The sequence below is a fragment of the Sarcophilus harrisii genome, chromosome 1 (assembly GCF_902635505.1).
Source record: "Sarcophilus harrisii chromosome 1, mSarHar1.11, whole genome shotgun sequence".
In the NCBI taxonomy this organism is placed as follows: domain Eukaryota; kingdom Metazoa; phylum Chordata; class Mammalia; order Dasyuromorphia; family Dasyuridae; genus Sarcophilus; species Sarcophilus harrisii.
In genome coordinates, this window is record NC_045426.1 from 70,970,130 (window position 1) to 70,986,434 (window position 16,305).

At 34.2% G+C, this 16,305-nt stretch overlaps 1 protein-coding gene across 6 annotated transcripts in view; it reads left to right on the forward strand.

Annotated features, from left to right (window-relative positions):
- COBL (cordon-bleu WH2 repeat protein) overlaps positions 1-16,305 on the forward strand; it is a 335,540-nt gene that overhangs the window by 266,361 nt on the left and 52,874 nt on the right. For all 6 annotated transcript variants that reach the window (XM_031957165.1, XM_031957173.1, XM_031957169.1 and 3 more), the window contains one exon: positions 13,038-13,341. In XM_031957165.1, the coding sequence (XP_031813025.1) occupies positions 13,038-13,341 (304 nt within the window). The remainder of the gene's footprint in view (positions 1-13,037; positions 13,342-16,305) is intronic.

A 16,305-nucleotide genomic window follows, 5' to 3' on the forward strand; every position in this document is an offset into this window, starting at 1 on the left:
GTTTTTAAAATTTCCTAATAATAAAAGAGTACTCTACTTTCTCTTCTCTCTCCCCAGTCCTCAAAAAAAGGGCAAAATGTTTCCTGACCAATCAGTGTATTTGTATATTATTATTATTATTATTATTATATTAGTGTTAGCTATTATATGAATGAGGTTGTGAGCAGACACAAGCCCTCCACAGTGTTTGCTTAGTTACAGGAATGTCCCGTTAGTCACACCTTGCCTGGACAAGAGGGGAAAATGGGCAAATGTTGATAGCATATAAAGCATGGTGCTCCCAAGCACTCCAAATGTGCTTTTCTTTTCTTTCTTTTTAATATAGGCTGGAAAGTACTATTGTTAGCTGAATTTTGACTTACAAATCACTCCCTTTGACATCTTTACTCTATCAGGGCTACCTTTACTCAAAACATTATACAAACTTCCCATTTGGAATTACCATTAAAGCCAATTTAAAAGACATATAAGAAAATCACTCTTATGACTTTTATAGGCATATCCAGTCTTTATCCCCAAAGAATATTACCCAGCTTGTTACCTACTTTAATTGCCAAACTCTTGCATGTTTATAAATTTGAGAGCTTTCCTCAAAGGATTGTAAATTTGAAGATGGAAGGGACTTGAAACATCATTTAGCCATTCAGTGCCCTAGTTTTAAAGGTAAGGAAACTGAGTCCCAAAAAGGTCAGGCAGATAATAAATAATAGGATCCTTTAGTTCTGACTCCAAATTCAGAGGTATTTACACTGCATCACACTATCTCAAGTAAGCTCATAATTATAAAATGAGTTAAGTTTACACAGCACTTTCCTCCCAACAGTGCTTTGAGTTAGATAAAACAAGTATTATCCACATTTCATAGGTGAGAAAACCAAAGCTCTGAGGTTGAGTGTCTCACCTAGAGCCAGCCCTGAGGAAATGCCAGAATACAAAAACTGAGATCCGATGACTTTACTCCTCTTAACACACAGGGAGGATGAAGATTTATCAGAGTGAAAATTTATCACCATGAAGTGTAATAAAAAATTGCGATATAGACTGAAAGCATTTCAAGAAGAGAAATTCCAAAAGTGTTTTGAGCCAGTGACAGCTATCACAGGCCAGACTTGACTCAGACGAGCCTTGTACCTTAGGTTCAAGATTAGAATGAAATAATATACTCTTGATCCCTATAATTATTAACAAAAGGAAGCTCACTTTGCCATAACAGAGGAAGGATAGTCCAGAGAAAGTGTTCACTAAAAAGGATAGAACCTTGATTCAGTCAAGCATAGATTTCCTAAACACATGTTAACCATGCTGCTAGTCTGTAGCCTATGTATGCTAGATGTTAATTTTAGTATCCAATATTAATCCCTTAAGTGAGTTAAATCTTGAGAACAATTGTAATGCCTTTTAACACCAAAAGGACAAGTCACTTCAATATCTAGAGATGTGTGTCTACATACACATAGATATACATGTTTATATCTATGTGTGTATAGTAATTTTACTCCAGTTTTATTGTAATTTCACCTCTTTGCAGATAAATGTACTTTGAAAACAAATAATTGCAAATAGATTATAATTTTACTTTTAAATAAAAATTCCCGTTCTGTTACCTCTATTTTGTTTGCCTTAAGTAGTAAAAAATATATATTGCATCAATTGACATAGCTTGGTATTTCTAGGTATTCTTAAATTCTGATCCTTAAGGGAATACTAGTCTAGCCTACCCAGGGCTGGGCCTTAGGATATTGATGTTTATTAAAAGGTCAGTCATGTTACTGTCAAATAATAAGATCATAGATTTGAATAAGAGAGAGACTTTAGAAGCCATCTTGTCTGGTTCCCTAACCTTTCATTTTATGGTTGAAGCAAATGTAGTCAAACTTCATGTTATAACTAATTCTATGTGGGGAAAAAAGAATAAGGGCAAGTATATATTAATATATGTATAAGAAAATAATTCATTACTAAAGCCACTTGAGAATGAATTAATAACACTATATTTATTTACATAATTTTTCTTTTGCTCTGATAAATGTCATTCTAAAATGGAGTAGAAGAGATGTGTCCAAGTCCATAGCAACTTTAATTAATATGTGAGATTCTCACTCCCATTTACAAAAGAAAATCTCTCTCCTTGAACACAGCAATCAGTGGAAATGTTAATTGGTATCCAAATCTAACATTTCTTCTTTCCTTAAGTAATTCCTTGATTAGAATGAAAGCCTGTTTAGTGTATATGTGAAAGAGGAGAGAAATAATTTGCAAATGATTCAAAGATTATATTTACTTGAGGGATTTTCTCTCAGATTTAAAATTTAAGCATCTTTTGTGATGGGAAAGAAGGTGTTCAGAGAAGGGCAGCTAATATGGTGAATGGCCTTGAGTCCATGACATATGAGGGTTGGAAGAAGGAATCAGTCATCATTAGCCTGAAAAAGAGAATACTCAGAGGAGAGAAGGGAATGGGTAACATGATAAGTGTTGTTAAATATTTAAAAGGCTGTCATATAATAGAGCAATTATGCTTGTTTGCTCCCAGAAGATAGAACCAGCACCAGTGGAAGATAGTTGTAGGGAGGCTGATTTAGGCTTCCTGTCAAAAACAAATAGATAAAACAACTCTTTAAATTTAAATCTGTCCAAAAGCAAAAAATAAATAAATAATTAAAAAAGGCTTTTGAGGTGGATTCACCCTCCTTAGAAGCCTTCAGGCAGAGGCCAGTTGACAAGAGCCTTCTTTTTCAGCTAGGATTCCTTCCTGTATAAGTTAGACTAGCTGACCACAGTGGTCTCTTCTTACTCTCAAATTTTGAGGTTCTCTGGCCAGATAACAACCCAGCTGGGGCTCCTCCTATTTCTCACAGTATTGTGGTGATGCCTGGAGACAGATCTCTAAACCCACGACCTAAATGAGATACCAAGGAGATAGAGAGGTAAATTCTAACTTGAGCAGCCTTCTCTCTCCCTTCTCTTCTCCCAGAAAATAAAAAAACAGCTACCCCAAACCTTTCACTTAAACCTTAGGACTAGTGCTGTATTTAAAGATATTGACAACACTATTGCTCTTTCCAAATAGAAAAAGAAAAGGAATGGGGAAGAGGAATGGAAATAATGTAAGGCAAACAAATGTCTTAACATTATTTAAATATGTTTGAAGAAAAGGGAAATTTCATTACAAAATGACATTAGGAATTTCGATGTTTTTGAGTCCATAGCTTCTCTTTCCCCACAGATTTCACTCCAATGGCTGAATAGGAAAGATATGATTCACATATAGGATCAGTGGCCTGGGTTGAGGCCTGATATCTCTGAATGACTCCCACTTTAGTTCATTGTCTGATCATGGAATTCCAACTTTGGGAAGTTTTAAGGTTCATAAAATTTGGACCCAGAAGAATACTACTCTATGGTATAATACTACCATATGGTAATGAGACCTTGACTAAAACTAGAACTAACAATAAGAATTAAAACTGATGGGAAATTATGGTTGAGAACCTATTTAACATAATAGATAAAAGGCTATCCCTGATTAGGTCTTACCCATGACACATAGCGACTATGTGAGTATGAAGAAATCACTTAATGCAAGAAGCCCCAGGCACTGGCAATGTGATAGAGTGAAAGGAGGACTGGATTTAGAATTCCAAAACTTGATTTCAAATCCCAGTTCTAACTTGGATAAATCATTGCAGATCCTACCCTCCCTCTCCCCACTATCCACCACATCTCTGATTGAAGTTCTTCATCTATAAAAGAGATCAGAATCAGAACCAGAGACCCAGAGACTAAGGTGCCTTACACAATTTTAGATTATGATCTCTAAGACTTTAAATTGAAAGTAAGTTGCCAGTTTGCACCAATGGAAGGAATTTCCATGCTTGGATTTTCCTATACTGAAAAAATCTTAGGTCTGAACTGGGATGGGAGGGAGCTTCAGATTTAACTCTGAGAGAACTGTTCCCATGAGCTTCTAATAAGGATGATCAAAATGGGAGTCAGACTTGCTGTGGAATTGAGTGAGCAATGAGCATTAAGTCACTTTTGGACCTCTTTTCCTGTTGCTTGTTCTATTTACTGGTCCATCTGAAGAACTCTGTTTAATTTCTATGTATAGATAGCAGTTAAGGAGATTATTATTGAAACTTGGGAAATAGATTGGAAGCATTTTATCACATTCTGAACTGATTCATCTTGGTAGTGGTCCAATGCACTTTAAATTTTAGTTTTGTTCTGGAGCTGTCTCATAGGATCAACCCAAATTAGAGTAGGCTATATGGACCCACTCTCAGTTAAGATTCTAACCTATCAAGTTTTTATAGAGCAATATACTCTGGACTTCTCAACTATGCTAGGAATTGTAGAAGTTGGAGATGAAAACATAAGTAGCCTCTTCTCTTGAGTAAAAGCCCACCGTGCTTTTCTCCATTGCCCTCTGATCTGCAGAATTTCAAAGTTAGAGACTGGCATTCAGTTATTTAAAGTTTTATAGCATCTCTGAAAAAAACATTGATTCTGAAAATGTACTTTTGTTTCACAGAGAAGCTTAGAGATCATTAAAATTACTTTGTATATTTCCAAAGACATGCTGCCCCTTACTGACTTACTCCTATTGAATTGTGAGCCTAGTTTATTGTCCATCTACACTATTACCCCAAAAGCATTAAGAGCTATTTACCTAGATATGTGTCATATTGAACAGGGATTCTTCATCCACTTGGTTTTTCTTGTGTGTATAATTAGTCTGAACCCTTTTGAGTGACATTGGACTTCACTGAGGAAGCTCTACAATAAGCTTCATGCAGTGGCTGGAAAATACCATCTGCAAGCTGGAAAATCTGAGCATGTGTACGTAATCCCTAATCCATTTAAACTCCAGTCAGCATCATTTATTATAGTGACAAATTGATGACTCACTTAAAATTAACAAGAAGCAGGTTAGCAAAGCAAATTATTTCTGTTATCACATTGGATCTTGTGTCATTTAAACTTATACATGGAAAATAATGACTCTTTTTATAGAGAACTTTGGATAGAGCCTTCTTCTCTACTGAATCAAATGCTTTTTTAATCAAGAGACAACAGCCATAATATATAGCTTTTGGCAAATTGTGTGATTCTAAAAATCTCATCTACTGAAAGCCTACTTGTTCCCATTTCATCTTGTCATTTAGGATTCCCTTAATTTCTATGTAGATTATTATCCTAAAGATTTTGTAGCAATGAGAAAGTGGTATTATAGATCTTTTGTTGTTGTTGTTGTTGTTGTTGTTGTTGTTGATGGCATCCCTGATGTTTTAAGAAAGATACAGGATTTAGTTATTGAGTGTGAAATGAGTTCCATCATAGTCATTATCTCTATTTAGATTAGAATTCTTTAAACTCTTTTGTCATGGATCCCTTGGGCAGTCTGGGTGTAGTCTGTAAATCCCCTCTCAGAAAATTAAAAGTGCATAAAATAAAATGTATGTAATTATAAAAGAAACAATTATATTGAAAAGGAGTTAACAAGATATTTTTAAAGTTTATACGATAAGAAATCAGCTTAAGAAGCCCTGGTTAGATCTACATCACATCCCAAAAGTCTGAAATAATTCAAGACCAGTTAGTCTGCCAAATCTCCCTATGTAGCAGGCTATCTTTTCCTAACTTTACTCACTCATACAGTTGGCTTCTCCTCTTACTGTTTTCTCCAAACTAAATAGTTTGAGAGGGAAAATAAAGCCCAGTGGTCCATTTCTCCTTATGTAATTTTCCTGTTGAAGAAAAGAACTAATAATGAAGTATTTTTATTGGTTAACCTTTCAACCCATTACTTCTGATAAAATGGCAGTAGAATCAATCTGATCAATATTTATATGTACACAAATACACATTCATTACACACACAGAGAAAGAAATACATACATATATATACATATATGTATATACATATACATATATATGTATATGGTGGTGGCAGGTTCTCTATCCCAGAGCAGTGATGATCAGGCATATAATATTTGAAATTTCTCCAGTGAGTAGGAAATAGGAACTCTAAGATCTCTTCCAGCTCTAAAATATAGTAATTTACCCTGTGCTCCTTGAGACTTGGCAATAAATGCAAGTATTCTGAGATCGTTAAAACAAGATTTGTTCCTGAGAACTAAAAAAAAAAATTGTATGATTTTTTTTCATTGATTTTCTGGAAATTTCCCAAGATTTAAAGGCAACTTAACTTTGTCATCATATTTTGATAGTAGATATTATTTAAAATAGACTAAATAATAGCTAAATTTCATTTGTGTGACATAAACTGATTGAATTAAATATAGTAAAAATGTATAGGGGAAAATTGTGATCTTTTATCCTATATAAATATATATATTTGTATTTAAACATGTAAAATTCATTCAAAGATATAATTTTCTTTGAGTATTTAAGATAATTAATTTCAAATAATTTTCAAAGAAAATCAATTCCTAGAAAGTAAAGCTTTGTGCTGGCCCATTTTTATCTACAGCAGAAGTTTTTTAACCTGAGTTGTCATGGATCCCTTTGGCAGGCTGGTAAAGCCTATAAAAGATCTGTTTTCAGAGTAATATCTGTTACCTACATTCCTAATTGAAGGAAACACTGAATTTGAGGTAGATCATATGGGAAAAGATGTAATTTTTTTCCTCATACAATTTTTCTGATTCTTCTTTCTAAAATTTATTTTTAGACTCTAGGTGAAGAATTTCCATTCCTAATAGAATAAAGCTTACACACACACACACACACAAACACAAACACACACACAACTAAGTGATAGTTAAAAATTTCAAGAAATGGAAGAAAAGATTATTTCACATACACTGAAAGAGGCAAAATATATCTGAATTCTTGGAACTGAGTTGTTTGAAAAAGGACTGAAAATCTAAATCTGGAATTGAGTAGTTCAAGATCTTTTGTGAGGTTATTTCAGCTATTGGTGGGTTTTGCTGAGGTGTGTGTTTTCTTAGCCAATACAGTCAAGTTATTTTGGGTGGCCATAATTGTAAGTTAGACAGGTGGTTTGTGTGCGAAACATTTAATTTACTGACTGTGCTGTCTGTTGACTTTGGATGAGGTTAGAAACAATTCTATACAAGTTTTATAAAATGATGAGCTACAAGACTGCTCCGTATACTTAGCAAACAGAGGTGTGCATTAATGGGGTCAGTTAGACTTCAGCAATAAGTACACTATGGAAAAAAAGAATTACTTATCATTCTCATTAGGTCAAATGTTCCACAAATGTACTCTCCAACAACAGTTTGTCATTCACAAAATGCCTTCCATATATATAAGGTACTATGTTAGGTGCTGACAGAGATACAAAGATATATATTCAAGCAACCTACAATCATGTACTTCATAATATACTTGAATTTACTTTTAATTAGCATAGTGGTTATATTTTTGGTTTGTTTTTTTTTTTTTCTTCATGGGCCTTTTCTTATTAGCATTTTCCTAGTGACTTTCAACCAAGGCTGCTTTTTTAAAAATAATTATAAAATTATAGAAAAGAATGATCCTGAAAAAAAGAAAATTGTTTCCAATTTTTTAAAGAGTAAAACTTTTTTTTCATGAGTAAGTTTGCATTTTGAGTGAGTTGATCATCCATATTCACTGTTATTTGCTGATCTATACCAATTGTAATCTGTCATAAAAATGGCTAAAATGAAAGGATTGATGTAAATTGGCTATTTGTAATCCATGAAGTTTTGTGGAACGTTGAAGGTCTTGGAGCTTCCCTTCATAGATCCTCTGACTTTCTTATTTTTACAGCCCCATTGTTTTTCTTATGAGAGATATCTGATAGTGATCAATGCATTGGCTGATGCTTATCACCCCCCACCCCATATACTTTGGAAGAGCTCTTTAGAAGAATCCATCTAGCCTTTCTGACAGCAAACTTAATTACTAGCCTGATGTTTAAAGTCTTTCGAGCCTAAAACTCACTGGACTTTGAATCTCTGGCATTATTTTGGTAGTATGACAACTTCAGAATTAAATGGATCCTTGATTCCACTGGTGAGTTCTTCTCCAGTGACCTAGATTACAACTCAACACATTCGTATCTTATATTGTGTGATACTAGTCTATGTCCTCCTTCAGTGGGAGTCTCCCCAGTAGCTGTTGGTTTGACATTACTGCTCTAAATGTTCACATTTATGGATGACAATGCAATGGTTTTAACCATGGTACCTCACATAGCCTCCTAAATTAAATTCATGGTCACTCTAAAGTTTGACCTAATGATCACCAAAAAACTAGAAAGATATTTATATAGTCAGATGGGTAGCTCATAATGCTGACTGTTTAGTGAATTTAATCTGGAAAATGAATTACAAGTGGACCGTATTATTAGGATAAAGATTGAAATAAGATATTTAAATACTATTTAATTAGGATTAAATCTGACAAAGAAAGAGGTTGGGTTGCATCTAAGAAATTGCATAATCTCTCTATTGACCCCAAACTACCCTATGAAACAAAGGTTCTTCTTTTTAACACCAGTATCATAGCAATATGCTAAATGACTATGAATTATGGAATCTCCAAGGATCATATTACTCAAAAAGCAATGGAAACACTTGTAGTAGAGGTAAATAGGTTATGGCATATTACCAACCAAGATTTGGGGAGCAGAAACCAGTGTTAAAAATAACCTTGTTAATTTGTTGAAATTGGCTCTTACCTTCTCCTCTTTCTCATTGGACAGATAAAAGGTCATTTGCTATCCATTTAAAGATTATATCTTACTTGTTTATTCTCCTTAAGTTCAAAACAGTGAATCCATTAAAAAGTACTTAGAAGAAATTTTGCCACTTAAAATATTACTTTTATTATTTTGCTTATTATTTTAAGAAGCAGAAAAAGGCAACCAAAAGCAGTGACCACCACAGCAGAAAGATATATTTAATTGTGCTTAGTTTTCACATTGTTGCTAATAGTCCTAATAGTTTTTAATAGCCTTAAATGAATCTTCACCCTTGGTTTGGATAGTCTGGCCATTTGTAAATAAGTAGACCTATTTTTAAACAAATGCATGGAGAATAAAATGAGATAATATAAGTAAAGCTAGCGCTTGTAAATTACAAATGTTATATTCCTAAATTTTCATTCAGGAAAAAAATAGTATTTTATGTCTTCTTTCTATAATATACATTTTTCAATGGGGAAAAAAAACAGAATATTTACAAAAGTTGGCTCTTAATGATTCTATCAAATTGAAACATATAACTCTACTGTTATGGTGCATAAAAATGAGAGAAAAGTCCTTTTTAGATTTGGAGAATATTTAGTTGTAAATTATACTATATTCAAGATAATTACTTTCATTAATCCAATCTACTAAGTACCTACTAGATGCTGGAGAAGATAAACATTTACATGAAGCATTATTCCCACCACAATGGATCTTAGGGCCTAATAGGGAATGATTCACATATCCTTCAAAATAATATATAAATGATGAGAGTAGTACAAGTGAATTACTTGTTAGTGTCTGAAGGAGAATACATTGCTAATTATTCAAAGCATCAAATGCTTTTTAAAGAAGGTGACTTTAAAAAGTGGGTAAGAATTTAACTAGTAGAGGGAAGGTTGTAGATTATGGAGAGGGACAGCATAAGAGGAGTAAGGAAAAAAAAATCATTGTTTGAAGGGTAATAAATGTAGAACTGGATCTGTGAGCTCATTTGGCCCTACTCCTTCACTGAGAAAACTGAGACCCAAGGTTTCAGAGTTAGTAAGCAGCAGATGTATGTATGGGATCTGTACACAGAATAGAAAGTAAGTCATTCAGTTAAATTGATTGATTAGATGAAGGCTGTGAAAAATAAGCTAATTAGCAACAGATTGTTAGAGTCCTTAAATGTCAGGCGAGAGAATTTGAATTTTATTCAGTAGGTGATTGGGAACCATTTAAAAGTTGTACAAGTATGACTTGACCAGATACATGCACAAGAAAGACTAGTTTGGAAGAAATATTAGAGATGGGATGGTGGTAATGATCTGGATGAGGATAATGACAAAAGGAGGGGACAAGATAGCAAAAAAAAAAAAAAATTTGTAAATAGCAGTATCTGGCAGATGGTTGGGTAGGGAAGTAGAGAGGGAAGTGTCAAAAATAAAGCAAAGATTGAGAGGTGGGGAGTAAGGGGAATGGATTGTGAGGTATACTGACAACAATAGTGATGTTAGAAGAAGGAACAAATTTAAAAAGAAAGATAATGTGTTCTATTTTAAACATGTTGAATTTGATGTCGTTGGGGCATATAGAGAGAGATGACATTTAGTGTGAAAGGGTTTGAGATAATCATTGTGGGTGATAAACTAGGGAGTTACTGGGTGTAAATTAGAAAGGCTGACCAATAGGAAGGTACCAGGTGAGATTATGCACCTTAAGGAGCAAGAGATCAAAAAGGAGATGAAAAATGATATATTGGGAGTAAAGGAGTAACAAAAAGAGAGATGGAAAATATCCAGCAAGGATATCCATAATGTTACCAGAAAAAAAATTAAATACAATAATACACCAACCAAAAGTCATGACTTAACATTAGTAGTATAGAGAGAAAAGAGAAAATAACTGAGGAAAATCTTGCCAAATTATTTAAAATTTTAATTAGCAGGCAAATCTTTTGATCAATGTTTTCTTTAAGTTACATTTTATTTTATTTGTTCTATTTTAAATCCATGTTAATGTGTAAAAATAAAAATCCTTTTTAGCCAATAGCACAAGGTCAGGAAAATAAGGGGCAGAGGTAGGAAAGATGGTGAATCTGGATCATGTAAAATTTTTCTAAAAGAGATTTTTCCTTTTTTTCTTACATAATCCTGAAGCTGGTGAAAGTCTATATCAAGAGTTTGGGGAATGCTTTGTATACACCTTCCCAAGATTAAGTACATACACCTCTGGATGTTGGGTATTTTTGCCTGCTTGTAGTTGTGATTTTTCACAGCTCAGCTGACTGCTTTAATAGGGACAAGTTTTCTTGTGTGTTTAACAAGAAGGTCACATTCTTCCTAGATGAGTTAGTGTTCTTATTGCCCCTTCATGCTCAAGGACAAAAATAAAAGGCCTAAAAACTGGAAAGGCGGGAACAGAAATGTGTAAGTTATAATTGACTGAACTGTTCAATCACATGAGAAGAGAATGAACAGGATGGAGAAAGAAACTGTATAGGAGGAAGGGATAAAGATTACAAAGCAATTTTGTCCAGCCTATCACTGCCTATATCCTGGATTTGAGATGATCCCTGGCACATTGAGGGATATTTTTCTAACTATAGTAAGGAATTAGGTTTAACGTTCTATGACATTTTAATATTGATTGATAGAATATACATATAGAAATTCAGGCAACTAACCAATAAGTCAAGTTTGTCAATAAATCACTAGAAGAAAATGTTTAGGTATGTATAAATCAGTGGCCATATTTTATTTCTACATATGCACTCCAGTTAGCAGCCATGTACCAAAAAAAATTTTTTTTAATGCTATCGTAACATTATTTGTTACTTTCACATATATTGCATTGTACATTTCCTTCTAAAAATCAGTCTGTCCATTTTGTCTTTTGCTCTTCACTTTTTCACTCTTGTGAAATTACTTTTTAAAACACTATGCTTACTTTTATTTCATATAAATATATATATATGTATATATAGGAGTTTTTAAAATAGTATATTGATGGATTTTCTCTTTTTTAATATTGATCGCATGTAGTAGTATATCCCTGTTTATACTATTTTAGTTGAAATGTTGGTAATCACATGAATTATGATTACCTGTTTTCTTTACTATTAAAGTATGTGATTACAGAGACTGTGCCTTCAAAGATGCTAATATGTCCTGTACTTAATGTTTGCTTATTAAATATTTGTTTCTGGGATGCTTAAAAAAACAACAGCAGCAACAGAAAGAATTACAACAGCTCTTATTGCATGACTTCTGACATACTGCTGGTTAAATCAAGTACCTTGAAACTTAACATCTGTGTACAATAAAGACTGATATAATGACTCCCCTTTAATATGACCTGGGTGTTAGTTCTATCCTCCATTACTAGAATTATTAAGGGATTCCACTTTGCATAAGACTTTCCATGATCTTTAAGCCACCAGAGCCCTAGTAATAAAAATCAGGTCAGGATAACGTAATAACATCTCCAAATAGCTAGATAGATGGACAGAATTGCCATAGTGTTCCCAATCATTAATATTAATGTTTGCCAGAGCTTAGAGCTTTAAGAGTGATTTGTAACTCTATGAATTTTATTGCTTCTGCTGTCAGAAATCAATTTCAGTGCTTAATGGCAATGTAACCTCAGCCAAGGAGACTTTTTTTTTTGGTTTTGATTTTATTTAATTTCACTTAAAGTTTCTCTCACAAGATTGTTCCTTTTTAGACAAAGTAGGGATTGTCTCAGAAATAAAAATGAAAAGAGAGCTGAATATGTGGCTAATATTTCAGGTCAAGATGTCACATTTCCATATGAAATACTTTTCACAAGTCTGCCTTGGTTTATTTAAGTTCTGAGTTACTTACACTTCTAAATGGTTTAATTTTCTTTAACCTATAAATTAATTATTTTACTAAATGAAATGAGGCCCAAAAAACGGAAATAGGAGAATTTGAAATTTATAAAACCTTAGTTGTTGAAAAGATTTGCCTATTGGATTTATTTAATTGGATATATCAAAAAGCCTTTAATGTAGTAATTTTTAAATCATGAAGGATAGTTCAAATTTTAAATAAATAGAAGACAAAAGAACTCATGAATAACATCCCTCAAAAATCATCATTTTAAAAGCTTAATCCATATACTTAATTCTCCCATCAATTACCCAAAGACAATTTTACTGAGTTTTATTCCAAGGTAAAATTTAGCTCTAGCAATTGACTTACTTTAGACAAAGCAACTTCCAAACTTCATATAAGATTAATCGGGCATATGGATGTGATATTTATTACGAAATAAAAAAATGGAAATGGTTTAAATTTAACTATCTCTAATATGTTTTATTCAGTAAGCCTGCCACTCATCCACAGTAGTAATTGTTCCATGGATGGTGGGATCACCGAACTGTCTGAAGTGGAAGAGACGGCATCGGTGAGCAGCTGCTTTGCATCCGAAGATACTACTACTGAAGACTCAGGAGTCGTGAGCTCTCCATCAGACATCGTTTCTCTGGATTCACAAAACGACAGTGTAAAGTCCAAAGATAAGTGGGCCTTGGATCAGGAGGATGCTGCTTATACCTGTGCAGCAGAGCATGGTCCCCCACGGAGCACTTCACGGGACAGTGATGACTCTGGAGTTACTCATCTGAGGTGAGTCATCTTCCATGAAAAACTGATGTCACCTGAACGCCTGAGATCATGTTCTCCAGACAGTAATGCCTTATTAATGGCATCAGGAATGAAACATGTCATGTTGCATTCACAGAAAGCCAATTTCCTATATGACTTCCTCATTTCATTAATATTCATTAATTCCTGTCCACTTTTCAGAGGGAAGATGAGAGGATATCTAGGAATCGCTTTATCCTTATTTATACACACACACACACACACACACACACACACACACACACACACATACACACATGCATATATATATTTAAATTTATATATATATGAAGGGAGATATGGAAGTGGGAGTGAAAGGAGGGGAAAGAGAGAGACAAGGGTCAGAGAAACAAGGATGTTAGCTAAAATGAGGGAGATAAGTTGAGATTGGCCTGTGAAGGATCCACAGAAACAGAAAAACTATCTAATTAGTTACAAATGTTCATGAAGCACCTATATTGTGCTAAATACCAGTGCAAGGACAAAAATAAAACAAAACTTGGCACTCAAGGACCTCATACACTCTAGGGAGAGATACCATGAATACATATAAGTTTATACAAAAGTGTCCTCATCCCATTTTTAACTAGACTATGAAATAGCTTTCCTCAGTAATGCACAGTAATTTCCAGAGTGATCCCCAGTTATGATTTCTTTGTATTGGGTTGATGCAAATAGATAATCATACATCCTGAAACTAGTCAGACACACTTACTAGAAGGTAAGTGTTCTGGTATTTTTTTTTTTTTAGGTCTTCCAGTTATAGACCAGGAACTGGCAAAAATTTAAAGGTCATCTAGCCCAATCCACTCAGTTTATAGGTGATGACATTGAGATACAGGGAACTTAAGAGACTGACCCAATTTCACATAGTTATGAAGATGAAATTTTAACCCAGTTCCATCTGGGATCAGAGCAAATCCGACAGATTGTGGTTAATAGCAAATCAGGTAGATTGCCATAGGCAAGGAAAACATATCATCAAAAATCTTGGTCATGGAATTCATTGAGACAGCAGTATTGAAGCCATTTAGCTATAGATTTCTATTAGTCACTCTCAGTGACTTGCCAGCAGGAGAGTGACAGAGCTGGGATTAAAATTCCCCAACTATAATTTTTCAGGCTCTGCCAAAATTTTGTGAAAGGCGATCACTTAGAGAAAGTGTACCATCAGAGAAGAAATATTCATGAGCAGGAAAGGCAGAACAATGGGATATTGTGTTCACCTCATCAATACTTCTTTCAAGAAAGCTACAGATTACTAAACAATAAGGCTTAGATTATAAAGAATTTATTGCTTGAAAAGTAGTAGACATGAGATGAGAGAATGAGATGAGATACTATTCCACTCTTCAGGGATGTCACAAACTAGCCCATTTCCATTTTCTTCACTTCCTACGTGGTAATATAGTAACCTGCTTATATTTTTATTTCACCCTTATAGCATATGTATTTATATACACACACACACACACACACACACACACACACACACACAGCGTTACCTCTGTTAATGAAAAGAAAATGTCACAGTAGAAAGCTTTGCTGTCAGAAACTTTGGTAACAGGTAGAAATACTGTCATTCTAGAAAGCATAGGATAGGGACTGTGAGCAGTCCCTTTGTCAGCAATAAAATCAGGCTAGCCTGGAAATCAGAATTAGATAGAAGTTGAGGCTAGTAGGTATTGACCTAAAGTCAAGTCCATTGCGATCAAATCCAAGGAGGAACATGAAATTGGTATGGACCTAGACAGACAAGAGATTGAAATAGAAAAATCGTTTTTGTTTTTTGTTTGTTTGTTTGTTTGTTTTTCAGATCAGCAACCAAGGGGGCTGGGAAACAAAAGTTCGGGTTCCCGAAAGACTGTCTGAGAAACAAAGAATAGTCACTTCATGAAAGTTTGTTGATTGCCCTACTTTCATAGGGTCTCTCATATGTGACCCCTTTTTATCATTTGCACATAGACCATCCTAGTTCAGTCCATAGAAAGTATTTCAGCTTCTACTTCTAATAAGTATCTGAACTTCTATTATAGACTTCTAATTAGTCTTCCTTATTCTCCTTTCTTCCTTCTGTAATCCTCAAAAACATCCAGTGGTTTCCCCAGTGTCTGTCTATTTTCTATCTATAATATAAAATGCAAACTTATTAGCCTTTCTAAGGAATGATTTCCAATCACCTTCCCTGTTCTTTATAATGCCCTCACAAACTCTACTTTGCAGCCAGACTGGGAAACTAACAGTTTTTTTTTCTTTCTTTCTTTCTTTCTTTCTTTCTTTCTTTCTTTCTTTCTTTCTTTCTTTCTTTCTTTCTTTCTTTCTTTCTTTCTTTTTCTTTCTTCCTTCCTTCCTTCCTTCCTTCCTTCCTTCCTTCCTTCCTTCCTTCCTTCCTTTCTTTCTTTCTCTCTCTCTCTTTCTCTCTCTCTTTCTCTCTCTCTCTCTCTCTCTCTCTCTCTCTCTCTCTCTCTCTCGCTTTTTATTTACAAGATATATGCATGGGTAATTTTTCAGCATTGACAATTGCCAAACCTTTTGTTCCAATTTTTCCCCTGCTTCCCTCCACCCCCTCCCCCAGATGGCAGGTTGACCCAATACATGTTAAATATGTTAAAGTATAAATTAAATACAAAATAAGTATATATGTCCTAACAGTTATTTTGCTGTACAAAAAGAGTCAGACTTTAACAGTTTTCTCTTAAACTTAAACCTCCATGCATTTATTCAAGTCATCTCCCTACCTACCAAGTTTGGAATACCTCTCCTCAGAGTCCCACACTACACTTTTGAGTGTCTCAGTTTTCCAGGTTCAGTTCACATGTCTCATTTTCTGATCTATCAGGGATTAATCAACTATTAGGCCCCTCTCCCTCGGTTTTTCTTGTAATATGTATGTATGTGTGTGTACTTGTGCACATGCATTGTATTCCCCTTCCAGCAGTGTACCAA